Source organism: Motacilla alba, chromosome 5 (genome assembly GCF_015832195.1).
Source record: "Motacilla alba alba isolate MOTALB_02 chromosome 5, Motacilla_alba_V1.0_pri, whole genome shotgun sequence".
In the NCBI taxonomy this organism is placed as follows: domain Eukaryota; kingdom Metazoa; phylum Chordata; class Aves; order Passeriformes; family Motacillidae; genus Motacilla; species Motacilla alba.
In genome coordinates this window covers 35,524,851-35,541,680 of record NC_052020.1, presented here as the reverse complement: position 1 = coordinate 35,541,680, position 16,830 = coordinate 35,524,851, and the positions used below count along the sequence as shown (strand labels likewise).

Genomic DNA, 16,830 nt, shown 5'->3' with positions numbered 1-16,830 from the left:
TCTACATAAACATATTCTAGAGTACTACATTCAGTTACTTAGCAACTTGTAGCACCCAGAAAAAATATCAAGTCAAGGATGCTAGCTTGTTTCATATTTTCTCCTAATTGTGGATATTCTTAAATTTCTCATTTCTCAAACAAGTAAGCTAAGATATAAGCTATAATCTCATGAAAAACAATGACTGGACAGCCTTCTACTTGTCACAACAAAGACCTTCAAATTGCAAAGTAACTAGATATAAGCATATTTCCACAAAAATTTGAGTTTGCTTCTTAAAAAATAGCAATAAATGATTTTTTCTACATTTCACGAAATTTGAAGCCCCAACAGAGACAGTGCTGAAGAGGACATGTAATGAGGACACACAGGATAACTGAAAGGCACGTATTACTTCCTACGATACTCTGTTCAGCAATCTGATCCATTCCACATGATTAAACAAACAGATTTAAAACAAATAATTTATTATTACGGCTTCAGCCTGAGAAAATTCTCCCCTTTCTGTCTAACCAAGTTCCTGATACAGATATAGGATGGAGTCTAAGCTTTTTAACAAGAATTTATTAAATTCAAGTGATTCCTGAATGTTCACCTCTTGCTGCATATGGAATTTTTTTTTACATTTTGGAAAAAGAAAAATCTACTGGTATTTTTCATGCAGAGACTTACAGGTACATGGACTTTTCTAAACATTTCAGCTCCTTTGTGTGCATCCAATAAAGCCACGTCTTGTGGAGTGGAGACAATCACAGCTCCTGGGAAAACAAAACATGAAATTCCATTAAAATGTATATTGTTATTCTGCTAAATATTTTAAATATTTAGTACATGCTACTAAATTCAGAGTAGTCACACAGTTATACGCTTTTAAGGAAGGAAATTATGCCAGGTTCCTTTATTATACAACGATCAAAAAAACTGATATGATATGAAGTGATAAAAATATTTTAGATACTTTCATCACAACTTTTTCTATGTAGAAACCATTTATACTTTCTAAATGAGAAAAATTATCTAGTATAATACAACCATCCACATGCTGACAGATTGCAGAGGTGGTACTCTGGGAATACCTATAAAGTGACAATACCATGCCATAATTATATTTGAAAGTTTTTCATTTAACAATAGGCCTTGTTCTAAAACCAGGAAGCAGCTGCTTGTAATCAGACTGCTGTTTTCCAGACCTGCTGCACTTTCTTGAACCATGTCACACTTAGACACCAGTGCATTTGTATAAATGATACTACAAAGGAAGAGGCCAACTGATGCACACTCGCACTAGGTTGGAATAAAGTGTTGCTCACTGTTCAGACACGGCTCCAGGTTACCTGATAATTAGTACTCCTGAGAGTTATTAAGCATACAAAATAGTCAGAGCTCCTGTCTAAGTTAGATTCTAAAGTAAAGTAAGCCTACAAGTTACTATCCCATACTGTGATTATTTCTTGATTAATACAGCATGAAAAACCAACACATGCATCAGAATATTCTACATCACTTCACAAAGAGCATCTTTTTCCAAATGCTCAGGGGTTTAAAATGTTATTTCCTCAAAACTTGCAACAAAAAACTGTTCACATTTGTCCCTATTTTATAAAAATGTAATGTACAAGGGAGCATTACTGGTCAACAGATTAGCTTTGGTTTCACATTGACCATCTAGCGTCAGAAGTCTCTAATACTAGAAGATTTCTGTAGAATCACATTATGCCAACCACGCACAAGAAATTTATGTCAAACTTCACACTAACAGCAATTACAACAGAGAATTCTAGATGCTTGGGACAGCTTCCTACTGGGCCTGCAGCTCCCAGTCCTCTGTGTACATGGCAAAGGAAGAGGTGGGTAGATTTCCAGAGGCATGCAACCCTGGCACGGCTGGCAGGAACCAGAGCACCAGAAGCCCTGGCATTCTGAGAGCACTCCTGGCTCTGGCAGCACTGGGACAGGGAGCCCTGCCCTTAACACCATCCTCCTGCTGCCGGGTGGGATCCTGCCTGCTGACAGCCAGCCGTTTCCAAACACCGCCTGACAGCGTGTTAGAATGTTTTCAGCCAGCGTCCTTAACCTCTAATTTGTGAAAGAAAAATACAATCTGGCACCTCACTCCTGAAAAGCTGCCAGTCTCTGCCTTACACAGTATTATACACAAGTCCAAAAACTGAATGGCACATGTAATGTACCAAGCAAATGCAATTTCCCTGTTTGCTCAAACTCTGGCATCCAAATAATTTGCTGATATTCCCAAACCAACCTGTCTCCAATGGCATCACAAAGAATCATGGGTAAGCTTTTCAGTTACACAGAAATCACCTTAGCTCCTCATTTCATCAAACGCAGGGCTGCTTTACAAGCAGCACTGAAATGTAGGGTCAATTCCACAAAATTAATGCACCTTTCCCTAAAAGCACAGGCCAGGCCACAAGTAAATAATTTAGACTCAGTGTCCTTGAGATTTTTGCATATTTATAAAACAAAACTTTCAATACTTGAAAAAAACACTCATTCCTGCTTTCTTTCCAAGCAAAAGTAAGAAATATGTGCCTTGTGTGCATACACACTTGTATTCACACTCTTCTCTGAAGGCTCAGCATTCCCTGGATCTCCACACAGAACCTAATATGCAGTCAACAAGAATGTAGTCTACATTTTCTGGTTCATTATTAATTGTTCTAAGAATTTAATAATTGGCATGGCATGAAGGACAGACTATGCACAACAAAAGTGGAACCACAAGCAGCTTAACAGAGAGTATTTTTTACTAACAAATTCTCAACCAAATGGAAAAATCCAAAAATTCCAAAAGGACCCAAAGGCACAGTTTGGGCAGCCACAAGCACAAACTGTCTGTACAAAAACCCTCTGGCTCCTGAACATGAGTTAAACTTACGCTTGTGGACAATTTCTATGGCTTCTTCCATAAAATGAAAGCCAACATGCTCAAAAAGCTGTTGAGGGAGTAATAGTTGTTTCCCTCCTGTTTTCCTTTTTACTCTGAGCTAATCACAGGCAAAATTTATTCACAGCCAGCTTGTACTGACTTACACCAACACCCTATAAAACAAGTATCTTCTCTCTTTCTTTGGTATATCTGCTAGTCCAACAAACCCAACCTGAAGTTCAAGAATTCAAATTATTTGCAGCGTTATTTCCTTTACTAGCAACCAAATATGGCAAATGAGACTTTTCACAGTGCTCCCCTCCCTGAATAAGTTTGCATATGTTTAATTCAGAAAATGATTCAAATGATAAGCAAGAAAGGACGCAACCTACACTTTCCTTGCTATCTTGACTCTACACAGTTAACAGCATTATCAAGCAGTCAAGAGTTATTTTGATCAATAAAGTAACAAAATATGATGGAATTCATGCACACAGTATGTCTCTTGAAGCAATACGTGCAATGTTTACAAAAGTGTCTGAATGAGACAAACTGAGGCTGACAAATTGAACGGAGAAGCTGCAGAAACTATAATACTAAACACATCCCACATTGAGACATGCGAAAAATTCTGTGTTTGCAGTTGTGTGCAGAAAAATAATTTCTGTGCCTTGAGCATACTAAGGATATCTAAGTAGAGCACATTTATGTTTAACTGACTTATCTACTTACTCATGCATTCTATTTTATTTTAAATTTCTATGTATTTCCTTTGACAAAAAGCTGATGTATGTTGACCAAATCACACAGAATCTGTGAATGGGTCAGGCTGAAAGGCACCACTGCAGATCACCCGGTCCAGTCTCTCTGCTCAAGCAGGTCTTAGAGTATGTTAGTAATGATTCTGTCCAGATGACTTTTGAGTACTTTCCGTGATGGAGGCTCCACAACCTCTCTGGGCAGCCTGTTCCAGGGTTTAATCACCTGCACATTAAAGAAGTCCCTACTTATGTTCAGGTGGAATTTCCTGTACATCAGTTTCTGCCCACTGCCTCTTTTCCTACTGCTCAGTACCAGCAAGAAGAGCCCAGATCCTTCTTGACACTCTCCCTTCAGATACCTATATACATTGACAAGATCCCCTTCAGTTTTCTCCAGGCTAAACAGCCCCGTGTCCTTTATAAGTGACATGCTGCCATCTCCTACTCTTTGACCTTTGCTGGTCTACCCACAGGAGCTTCCTGACTCTTTTGTCCTGAGGCATCCAGAACTGGACTCAGCACTCCAGAGGAAATTGTATTAGTAAAAACTATGTTAACTGTATTTTTAATCCTTAGGACACATTAGAGACAGAACTAACAATACCCTGTACCACTGATGTTTGCCTTTCTGTTTCAACCCCAGGTCCTTAATCCTCAGTAAAAGAAAGATGGGCCAACACAGCACATTGGTACACTTCTGGTGGACTGGTGCTCAGCAAATTACAAGCACTCAAACAGCTTATAATTTCTGAGTGTAGAAAATATCACCCATATTCACTGCATCATTAAGGCTCACAATAGATGCTTAGAGTTACAAAGCATAAGGTGAAACCTCATTAAACCTTAGCTATAGTCAATTTGTACCCAAGCAAAAAACACGGAGCTCTAAAAAGCAGCTCATCAGCAGCAGCGTAGAAGGTCTACCTTAGGATGAAAAGGATGCTCCTACTATATTCTTTTTCCCCTCCAGCATCTGCACAGAGAGATTTCAGAATCAGGCTACAGGTCTCTCATCCAAGATTAAGAATCCCACCACACACAGCTATCAGACCATGTCTTATACTGGCCTCTTAGCAAACGGTGCCACCTCATAAGCTGTGAAGTATAACTAACCAGGGGGCTGACAGAGTTCTGGAGGATATAGACACAGAATAATCATATCTGCTGACTGGCAGCCACTGAACACACTTGGCAAGGAACCATTCAGGCCTCAGTAAAGCTGTAGATGGCCTGATCTGACCACACCACTCAAGCACTTCTTGTAGTTTTTGCTACCTTTTCCACTGCATTAAATTCAAACTTTTAGATTACGTCTTCCAGTCATAAACAGCCTGGTTAACCTGACTCTTCTCTATCGTGGATCTCTCCAGAGCCCCTCTGACCTTCTGTTAAATTTGTCTCTTCATAGACAAAATTTGCCTGCAATTACAGATCCATCTTTGCACTTGAAGATGCAGAAAAAAATCTTGCAAGAACAAAGACTTCTGTCTTTGCTGTAATTTCAACTGGCAACAATTAGAGATAAATTAACATTAGAAAACAGTTCATCTTCTAGGATAAACCTTATAAAGAAGTTCCTTGAGCTTTTGTGTGTGGCATCTTATTACAAACAGCAACTTAAAAGAGCCACAGGTGTGATTTTGCATTACAGGATCCTCACTTCAACCTCATAATATAGCTCAGAACTGTCCCAAAGGCTAGATCCTAGCTGCATCACACCTCCAGCCTGCTTGCCACCTTCTTCTTGGAGGAGTCATTGAACAACTGTTCAGGGGATGTTTCCAACAACCACACATCCTCTTCTGCCCAAGAACCAGCTGGTCATAAAAGATCAGGACATTATCAACTTGCCCACATGAAAAGAGAACAGAATCTTACATCAATATTTTTCCTCCTGCTCAGTGGAATTGTCAGCTGGATAAAGCTGTCACCCTAAAGCTAAACTGCCCTCATCCATACTGATCAGTAAGTATTATATCATCCATTTCACACCAGATCACATGGAGAAAGGTGTGGAAGGACAACTCTCACCGTGGTAAAATGTTTGGTTTTGGTCATGGCAAACTGACATGTGTCACAGTAATGCCATTTACCATGAAGTATTTATTTAGTGAAGTGAAAACACTGAAAATATTCATAGTAACATCTGTGAACAAGCACTATCAGCAAAGTACAGGCCTAAAACAAAAAGCTAATTCTGCACAGACACTGCCACTTTGCACTCTTTCTTGGCTATCTGAATTAGCATTTTTCTGCTCAACTCCATTCCACCTCCTCCTTTCAAGGGCATTTGCCAATCATGTCTAGATTATTATGAGAACTGTACTAAGCAAGAGCAAAGTCCAAATAGTCTCTCTGACAAATTAATATGATTTTTTTTTAAATGAGAGGTCCCAATCCAAAGAGGAGAACTGGGTAAAAAGAGTCATTCTACTGCAGAAAAAAGACAACAGTGAGATTACTTCAAAATCAGCTCCCCAAACCATTCTGTTGTTTACTTTTTTCCCCTTGGAGGTGGGGATGGTAAAGAGTAGATTTGAACATTTACTTTTTCAGAAGAAATAGCTGGAGGAGAAAATACAATACCATTATTCATATGGATTTCTATTACCTTTAGCAATTGTCAGCTGAACACTAGGCTAGTTTACTCTTCCTAGAGTAGAAAGAATATTCCCATTCAGAATAATTGGTCTAAAAACTAACAAGGCAATTGCAGTTGATCTAGTACTTAGCATACACCTAGCCACTGTTGCCAGACCTCAGAAAGCTCAGTTTGCAAAGCCTCTATTCTTCACAATTTTTTCCTGAATACCTGGAAACTATTTTTCAGAAACAATAGAATTTAAAGAATACACTATCAATTCAACTTCAATAGGCAGTGTGTGTTAAATCAAACTCCATGAGCCAAGAATGAAATTTAAACTTATATTGAAAGAGTGTGAGGGGTGTAAACTCATACTATATTTTGGTGTCTAAATTAGATTTACAGTCTACTGAGTCTGACAGTTCATATTGAAGCACCAGGACTGTCCAAAGCTAAAATAACCCTGACAATAATTTGCATTTGTCAATTACATTTATTTTGACAACAGAAGCAGACAATTTCAACATGCAAATTATATTTGGATAAATACAAAGAACTGTTTTAAAATCCCCACTAGTGCAACTCAGGGTTTTTTTCTGTTTTTCAATCTATCCTAAACCCACTTGCCTTTCCTTTCCTGCAGCTATCTAAAACATCAAAATACAGCATGAAATGAAGAGTAAATCTACATCAAAATCTGATATTTTTAATATTTGCCACTCCGAATTAGAGCAAATAAAATTTACGATTACCCAAGTGGCTCCCATAAAACAGCTCCCAAAATTTACTGCAGAAACTAATTATTTACCTTCACCATAGAAGAAGAAAACAAGCTCAGAAACAGAGAAAAACATTGTATATTACTGTTAAAGCAAAAGGAAAGATCAGATGCCTTGCATCTGTGGTGTGCACCAAAGGAAGAGATGTGCAACAAGGGGTAAACAAACACACAAAGAGCAATGACAGAATACAGATACACTTCTTAAACTCTATGCTACACACAATTTGTACTGCAGCACTGGGCTTTTTTTGATCATTTCTCTTCAGAAAAGACAAGAGAACAGCACCATACCTCCTCAGCTTTCAATTTCACATAACTTCAAAAGTCACCCTTATACAAGTCACAATTTTTTTCCATGCTAAATGATGCACAGTTTTATAAAACATTAACAGCATTTTTTTTTAAAAAACTGATTTTAAATTCTCCATTTACTTTTTTTTTACTGTTCATTTCTGAAGAGATTCATCACCTGCAACTCCCTGTTCTTGTATGTTATTATATATTGAGCCAAGATCGGGTTCTGTTCAGTCCCCCACACTGCTACAAAATAGTTGTGCACAATCCTACACCCTGGTCTGTGCAACACTACCACAAATATGAGTAAATAATTTGGTGTGCAAGTTTGGTGTGTCACATGACAAAGAATTTAAAAATGCCAAATGTCTTCAAATGGGTGGCATCCCTTTACTTTCTTCTATCCAATGTACATTGAATAGAAATAGGATTTTTAATGTTGAACCAGTAAGAGACAAAAATATGCTTTTTAGTTTTGTTTAAAATAATCTATCAAATCACTGCTGACAAAAGAAATCCTATTAATTACAATTCTTTGAAAATTCTTATTTGAACTAATAAAAATTCCTTTAATAAATATTTCAGCCCTACCTAAAAAATGCATTCAGGAGATAATTAAGACATATATATTGCTGAAAGATGCAAACATTCAGAAAAATTACACCATTTCTAGGATAAGGCAATTTAAAAATGGTACGAATTCTGTGTTATGTTGATTTTAAATATGAGAGGTGACAAAAGTAATTTCCTGTATGACTAGCAATAACAATGCTTCTGCTTTTATAGAACTTGAGAAACAAAACAGTATTCACATTGCTTTCACTTTGCTTATCTTGACTAATAAGCTTTCTGATTCCTATTAACAACCTTTTCAGAGGTTATTATTACACAGATTAAAATATATGCTTTGTACAGGGGAAAAAAGTTATTTTCAGAATGTGGGAAAACTGAGAGCACTGAAATAAAACCTAAAGCCTTTTACCTTTCTGCCTCCTTTACAAACAGTCAGTTGAATACTCATTACTGTAATTATTAAAAGATTGCTCAGTAAGATGTGAAATTCTTTGTTAGTCTCAGTTAGCTTCCCACTGGGCAGATGTATACTTCTAATGGTTTCACTGCTATGGCACCTCAATATCCAAAGAAAAGGGTGATATGACAAACCTTTAGCAAATGGAACAATTCCAATATTGACCTGGAGCTGGTTCTGCCAGCTGAGACAGGATCAGTCTCCAGAGCTGTCAAGCTGTCACACTTCACTAACACTGACTTCACTTAAACGTTAATAAGGAGAGGGCAGCAGACAGCCTAATTTAATGGTCAGCCCCCACAATGCAGCTTCTCCACGAGGCAGAAGTGCTTCTGCAGGGCTCTGAGACTGCCTCTTGAACAGAGATGCTCTTGCTGCTTCCCACACAGCCCTCCCACTCTGAAGGGAGAGAATAACAAACTGCTCTCCCAGTCTTTACGGAGGCTAATTATCCATCTCCAATAATATTTATTGAATTTATGCCTCCTTTAGCTAAATGATCAAACAAATCCACCAAGTTAGATTTCTCAATTTAGCAACTAGGTAATGCAAAGGAATCATAAGCCTTATTTTTCATGATATCATTAGTTCTCACTATATCTTGATAGCAAACATCATAAAATCAGCTAAACCTCTGTTCTTAAAGATGTTTAAAAAGCTGGAAAACGTGTAAAGATGTTTCTAATTTTGCCAAGCATGCATGCTCAATACTAAATGCTTAAGAACCCATTTCTAGAAGTTTTCTTCATGTAAAAGATGGAACAAAAGAATAAAGAAGAAGTAAGGAAGCAGAACTCAATACAGATTAAATAACAATGGACATGAACAAAGCCTTTTTCTCCAGACTGACCCTGGATTTCAACTTGGAAAGCTAACTTGCATCTGAAGAAAGCAATGGTGTTTATGCAGAAATAGGTACCACATTTTCAAGCTATCATAGCATTCCTCATCTACGAGTTTGTTGAAGAATGACTGCAACTTGAGCAAAGCTACAGATGATGAAAGAATAATACACTAAATAAGATGTGTTTCCTTGTAAGGTGACTAAGACTAATAAAACCAAAAGTCACAGTAGTTTCCTTTTCCACCTTCTTTCAAAGGAAAAGTACCCACACAAAACTGCTGCTCCAGCCAAGTTGTCTGAGGCTGACAGTCTCTTTAATGACTACTGGAATTATAAGACATATCCTGTTGTGTTGTTCTTACACCTGTTAAGCATTCCTCTAGTCTCCTTTTGACTCAAGAAAGCTATGGGACCTGTGATGGAGGAAAAGAAACCAGTCTTGTGAAATTAAAACCCCATATCATTTCACATATCCTAGCAGCATCTCCCTTATGCTCAGATGTTGCAAAGCTACAGTTTGTCATGCCCATCTGGGCAAACCTGCCACAAACAAAACATCTTCACCAGTGCTCTTTCTCCCACTCACAGAAAATTCTGTAAGTGGCTGGCAATAATATGTGTGCAGGTTTTGTAAATTTATTTAGAGGCAAAGTTAAAATATTCTATGCTGTCTATCCCGAGGAAGCCACAGATTAATAATGAAAGAATCGTAATGCAAATACTGTATCTCACATATGCATGAACGCAAATCAAAGAACAACTTTCATGCAAATTAGATAATGCACTTTAAATTTACTAAACTAAGATACATATGGTGTCTCTGAGGAAAAACAGAGAAATTATTCCACTAATACCATGACTACTCAAGGCATCTTCAAAGGACAAAGAAAGAATACGAAAACCAGAGAGGGAAGAGAGTAGCACACCACCAAATACTTTTTGTACCAAAGTAAAATACAGAGTGCTTAGAAAACACGAATTGCAAAAACCAACACAATTCTGTACACTGCTCCAAAGACATGATCATCAAGATATGTAACATTCTCTTCCATACCCTTGAAAGGAACTAAGCTCAAGAAAATAAAAACATGCTAAACAATGCAATGGATTCTCTGAGAGAAGAGACAGAAAGCAAGTAACGAGCAAAACACGAAAGAAGAAGAAAGAAGAAGTTCAAGCTGTAATACACAAAAATTCATCCTTCCAGTGAGGGTGAAAAACAGCCACAATAAACAAGAGAGAAAACTCTTCCTAAATCACAAATTCACCAAGCCACGAAGAACACAGGGAATTACATATCTTATCACTCCTTGTCTGCTGTGTTTGTCTTCATCAAAAGCAGAATGCATTGCTTTTTTTTTTAAACTGCAAGAGTCAACTTCAGCACGGTCAACAAAACCAACTAATGGAAAATACAAATGTAAAGTGATGCTATCACTTCTAATTTTATGAAGCTAGGATTGATGAAAAAATAAGCTTAACTGAACAACTGCATGAACAAAGAGAAGCCATTTCAGAATTCAAATAAAAATCAGACATCAGCAAAATTTAGAAGACATACAGGACTAAAGTAATTTCCATCACCTCTCTGTCCCAGAGGACCCAGTGCACCACTATAACCACTCACATTCCTGAAAGCAGTGCAGAGTTCTGTGGGGAAAGGGCACAACAATCGCTTGAAAATCAAGAGTCTAATGACCGTTTCTATGTTAAATCAGGACATCTAGGTGCACTGTAGTAAACAGAAATTATCAACAGCCACTGTACTTTAAAAAGCCCCTAATAAAGCCACAACTCTTTAACTGCATAATTTTACTGCCCTTGTGTACATTATTCAAATAATTTCTACCTTAGCAAAAACTTCGATGACACAGTCATATTTCATCTCATTGCTTAAAACCTTGGGAGTTAAAGCCCTTCCTGCTTTGCTACTGACACATGCAACCTACTAGGTACCATATCTAAGAAAATGGGTATGAATCACTCTTTTATTTTATTCTCTTCACTATGTAGTAGGTACAGAGAAGGAAATTTTCTACTACAAAGCTCAGCAGGTTTAGGCAAGACTGTCTTTCCTCCAAGAGTTACAACTGACTTCTCCATCTTTTCAAAACTTAGCTTAAAATAAAGCAACACAACTGTAATGCTAACATGTTAAAAATCGCTGATAATGTTTCCAACACCACACAACTGATAAAACAATTTCCCAGCATACTGGAAAGAAAAATAGAAGTAATTTTTAACTGGTGTTTTAAAATAAGATTTTTCTAAAGCTATTCAACCTAATGAACTACAAATCTTTGAAGCAGTCAAGCAATATACATACCTGCAATTGGAATATTCTGTGATACTGACAGCTGTACATCTCCAGTCCCAGGTGGCATGTCAATCACTAAATAGTCCAGCTGACCCCAGTCAACCTAGAAAACAACAATATAAACATGTGGAGATTTACACGTTTTTATTTAGAGCACTTTGTGGTTTAGTGCAGTCCTTGTTTCTTGTATTGTAAACAAGTGAACCAAGGACCTCTAAAAAGAATAATAGTGAGATGCCCTCTTAGTCACTTTCAGCAAAGGATCAAGACCTTATTTTCCTGAGACAATCTGTGCTGATCACTCAAAACTATGAGGGCAACGTTATCATTACCTTCATTGGCATAATTATTATTTAATTATTTCCCCCCCAGAAAATTAGCAATAACTTAAGATGTTTACTTTAAGCTCTTTAATCATGGATTAGAAGCAAATGTTAGGTAAAACTCAGGCTAAAAACAAGGGGTTTGTGCAACAAATATCACTTAGGAGTTATTTCCATTAATTTAAGACTACTTTCCTTCCTTCTTATCACTTGTTGAACCTACATGGTTTGTTTACTAGATACATATTTAACCTTTTTTTTTTCCTGTTTTGTTGTTATGAAGTTAGAGCTATCAGTACCGGACTTTTTTCCTAGGAAAAAGAGGCGTTAGGAGAAAAGAAAAACAAAGAAACAGAACACCCCAGATTTGTTAAATTAAAATCAACAGCTATAATTATACAGAGTGACAATATTCTTAACATTCCAAAATTAAAAAAGTTTAATGGTTGTGAGACATCAAATGAGAGCATCCATTAAAGATATTAGACTCCATGAGAATGCTGTGATTACTTACATTTTTTACTAGGACAAATTTTCCAGAAGAGCCAAAAAAATCTCCCTAGAGCATAGTGCACGGAGATAAATGTTCTCTTAATGAGAACAGAAATGATCCTAGGCCTAATCTATGTAATTGAGCATATAGTATATATATAGTATATATACAGAAGTATATATAATGGAGCTCTCTATACTTTATCCAAACATTTCCCAACAGATACAATGGAATTATATGGTATGTTTCTGATTCATAAAACATTTGCAAGATACAACTGTATGAGGTGCTTTAAAACAGGAAAATGCCAAACTAGAGCATTGTATTTTACACATTTCCTGAAGTGCCATTTTAACAGCAAAAAATAATCAACACTTTGCCAGTCCCCTAGTTATTGCATGGAATACTAGACCCTGTCAGGGCAATACTCATTCATTTTCATTCAGTTCTTGTATGGATGATGATCTTCTAGGGAAGCACATCCTACATGAAATCCAGATCATTAACCCACTAAGCACTCAAGTGAGAAAGAGAATTTTTCGAGGCAGACTAAGGGAGAAGGAAGATTTCAGAGCATTTATGAGAGAACAGGAACGGAAAAGGTTAGCTGAAAATTCTAACTTTAGGTGTCTAAATTAGGGACTCTCAGGCACACCTCCCTTTTCTCATTTTCTATACAAAGGCTGCAGGAACACTAAACCATGCCTAAGACAGTCTAACTAAACAGGAAATGCACGTCTGTTAACCACAGCAAATGCTGCATTTCTTCATATTTGATATTGATCTATGTCATTTATAAATAATATCCACATTTTGTCCAAAAAATTACATCTAGCAGACTAAAATCAATTACCATTCATAGTCATATTGACACTACATATCTCCAAAGAAAAACTACATATATGTGCAAAAATATACATACTGAAACAACCAAGGGTACAAAAGCCATTTTATCTGAAAAAAAAATGTTATCTGGTTTTTTCTGGTTTTCTTAATTAATCTTGCTTAGTTATTCACCAGATAAATGCCACTGCCAATTAATGCCTCCTTGTCCAGTAAAAACTATTTTGCTCACATGAAGGCATGAACTTCAAATTTCTATGTTTCTTAATTACAAATCAACCATTTTAAAGGTGACAATTTGAAATTATATAGATGTAGTAGTTTACAACATGAATAAAGCCACATTCATTGAAGATTTGCAACTAAACACACAGACCTTCTGTAAGTAACATGCATACATCTCAAAATACAAAATCTGGATCTTTCATAATAATCAGAACCATTTTGAAATGGTAGGTATAGGCAGTTTTAGCTTTTAAAAAGGATTAATGGATAAATTCAAAATACCTTCTACCTCCCCCCCCATCTTCATGAAGCTTGATTCTGGGATCTTCTGTTAAATCCATATATATATATATATATATATGTATATACACAATATATAATACAATTCCAGTAATCATATTCTCCTTCCTTAAATCCTACAAAATGGAATCAATAAATTTTTTTTTCCTTTTGTCTTACAGCAAGATGCAATCTGGAAACACATCTATGAGTGGCACAGCACTGCTATCATTCTAACACAGTTTCTAATCACTTTGTCTGCTAAAAACACTTGTTTCTTGGGTATAATCTTGGAAAAAAAGCTTGGCTATTTATTAGTTTTCAGCCATTTTCTCCAGTAGCTCACATTCAAGTCCTTTTAGGTACAGCACTGCCTTACGGAGTTGTACAAAACAATCCAAATCCCACCCCTATCAGAGTTAACTGAAAAGGAAAATGTTTTCTTGTCAAGCTAAATAAAAGCTGTCTGGTTTTGCTTATACTTGCAGGCCTAACTTAAAGCTAGCTCCTCCTGTGAAAAAAAGTGACTCTCTTGGCTTGACCTAGAGCTTTTCTTTTCAGCCTTACCAAATGTTTTGCTCCTCCTCCAAACTCTTCAAGCACTAGTCTCCTTGATCAAGTTCCATGTGATCACCCAATGTACCAAGCATTACAGTTGTGCAACACTACTGGAGGTGACAGCAAACGCCAGCAGCTCAAAGCCTTTCCTAGACATTCAGATTTGTGAGGATACACAAAGTCTTGCTCGAGAAGTTACTTTCAAAATTTACCCCATATTGTAGTAGGGGAGAAAAGGTACAGAAATCAGAGGGCACCAGAGCTTTCTGCCTCAAACTTCCTCAGTAAGCGACCCATTACATCCAACATGCACTTCCTGGATTGTCCTACAAATGTTTTTTCAATAGTTACAAACCTTTGAAAACTGAAGTTAATAAAGGAGTCTTAAGCACATGATGAATCTCATGGTACATCTCATTGCTAGGCAACAGGAGAAATACTCTGTTAACACATAGTATAATTAAATTATAACGCTTTATTTAATTTATGGCAGTGTAAACATCTTATTTCATATATTTTCTTCAAATTCATGGATTGAAAAGAAAAATAAATGAGCTGTTTATCAAATTAATTGTAGTCTGTTCTAATACTTACAAATTTGAGCACAGAAAAATGGAGTAGCTACACCATTCCAGCAGAAGTGGAGAGGACATCTTGCCACTGTGTAGAGTAGGCAGAAAACAGGATTTTGTCTCCCAAGTCCAGAAAAAGCCATAGTAAAGATGCCAAAGTCCCTAAGTACTGAATATATAAGAGCACCACCGTCCACAAACCTCTCTGAGCCATGCCACTGCTAGTGGTGCTGAACTGGTAAAAGTCAGGTGGCAAACTAGATTGGAAAATCATTCCTAGTCAAAACTAACCATGTTTTTATTTTGAATGCAGTCAAGTAATTATCCTCAAAATTTAATTTTCCTCTTTTTCATTCGTAATTCAGGGCAAGAAGGGAGAGCTGCACCAAAATGATACAGCCAAAATTTCTGCAAAGAACTGAGCTAGTCTATTTGCCTAGTAGTGAGCAGTAGTGTCTAGACATACAGATTTGCTCAGACTTGGGCTGGGGAATGCTGCATGTAACCCCATTTCTCACTGTGGACTTCCTCTTATTTGCTTCTATTCTGCAAGGACTGGATGTCATTCAGTTGCTCCTCCATTACCCTCCCACAGGAATACAGCAGTACGAAAATCTTTTATTAAACACATTACTGAATATAATTTGGACAATTTGTTATAGAAGTGTACACTTTATTTAACGAAAGAAGAAATTCCAGGTCTGTTACTAAACTGCAGCATAGTAGAAAGGAAGAGGGGAATGACATTTTTAATTAAATTTAGAACTGGAACATAAAATCAGGAGTGGCTTTTTGAAATCTACTTTTGCCATTAATTCAACATTGTTAAAATGGAACAAATAATCCGGCTGTGATATACAACACTAATTTGAATTAAAAGCCTGTTTATATGCAACAATTTACCAAATCGGGACCACTGTCCTCATGTTCTCAATGAGTTCCAAGAAGTGTGTGTGTATGCAAATGTGGTTTCACGCAGGAAAATGAGCTCAGATTAACAGCACATTACAGTAAAGGAGTTCCCTTTGCAAGCAATAGGCAGACAGGACTACAAAAGCCTGCCTTGTAGCATCTGAAATCTGTCAGCACCTTTGCATGTACAGAGGTGTTAATGTCTTTGCCCCTCTAATGTATACAGTGTGTAAAACATTTCAAAGCATAGAAATGTAATTGCGTTTTCTTTAAGCACAGCATTCATCTTTTTTTAAAAAGGTTTAACTTGACATTTATTGTTAAGCAAAGTAATTAAGTGCCATGTGCTTCTGTGTATTTTCCCTTGCTCAGAAACCCCAGGAATGCTTCTATGTAAATTACTTTAATCAATCATTCTGTTTATGTGACAATCCATAATCAAAACACCAGATATGCATTTTGAGTAGGGGTTCTAAATAGCAAGTTAAACCCGAGGTAGAACACAGAGATATAGATGACATTTCTGTTGAGGAATGAAGCCTGAGCATCCTCTGTGCATGAGGCAGAAATGATAAAGCATTAGAACAGAAGAGGGATTGCTACTTATGACTTTGAAGTAATCCTCATGTTTGGTTGTTTGGTAAATAACAGAAGATATTATTTATTTGTTCTTATTAAGAGGAATTCATGCAGAGTTACAATCAAGCATTATGCAGGTGCAGACTTGGCAGCAGCCAGCCAAATTGAACACCAGTATCAGGAAAACAGCAAGAGCTACACTGCAAGCAGCTTAAGTGCTATTCCTGCCAGATCCATCCTCCTCTCCTAACTACTTTGTGTGTATGTTAATGATTTAATACAGGCAAACATCTGAACAAAGTAAAGGTAAGAAATTGTGTTCCTAAGTGAAAATTTATATACCTATTCACACGTACTTATGTGTTAAAATAAAACATGCATTTAAAATAAAAACCATGTATTTTAAGATAAAACAATTCCTTGAAATTAATATGGTAAAATGATAATATGATAAAGTAATTCCTTGAAAAATTACTTACAAAATGCCACTTAGACACACACAAACATTAGAAACAAGTAAATAGTTTCACAGTGTAAGCAAGCAGATA

The 16,830-nt window shown here is 36.7% G+C and overlaps 1 protein-coding gene across 1 annotated transcript in view; it reads right to left on the bottom strand.

The window, feature by feature from the left end:
- NUBPL (nucleotide binding protein like) overlaps nt 1-16,830 on the bottom strand; it is a 78,769-nt gene that overhangs the window by 18,714 nt on the left and 43,225 nt on the right. Inside the window, exons 7-8 of the mRNA XM_038137812.1 lie at nt 11,508-11,601; nt 673-758 (exon numbers count right to left, since the gene is read on the bottom strand). Of these exons, the coding sequence (XP_037993740.1) occupies nt 673-758; nt 11,508-11,601 (180 nt within the window). The remainder of the gene's footprint in view (nt 1-672; nt 759-11,507; nt 11,602-16,830) is intronic.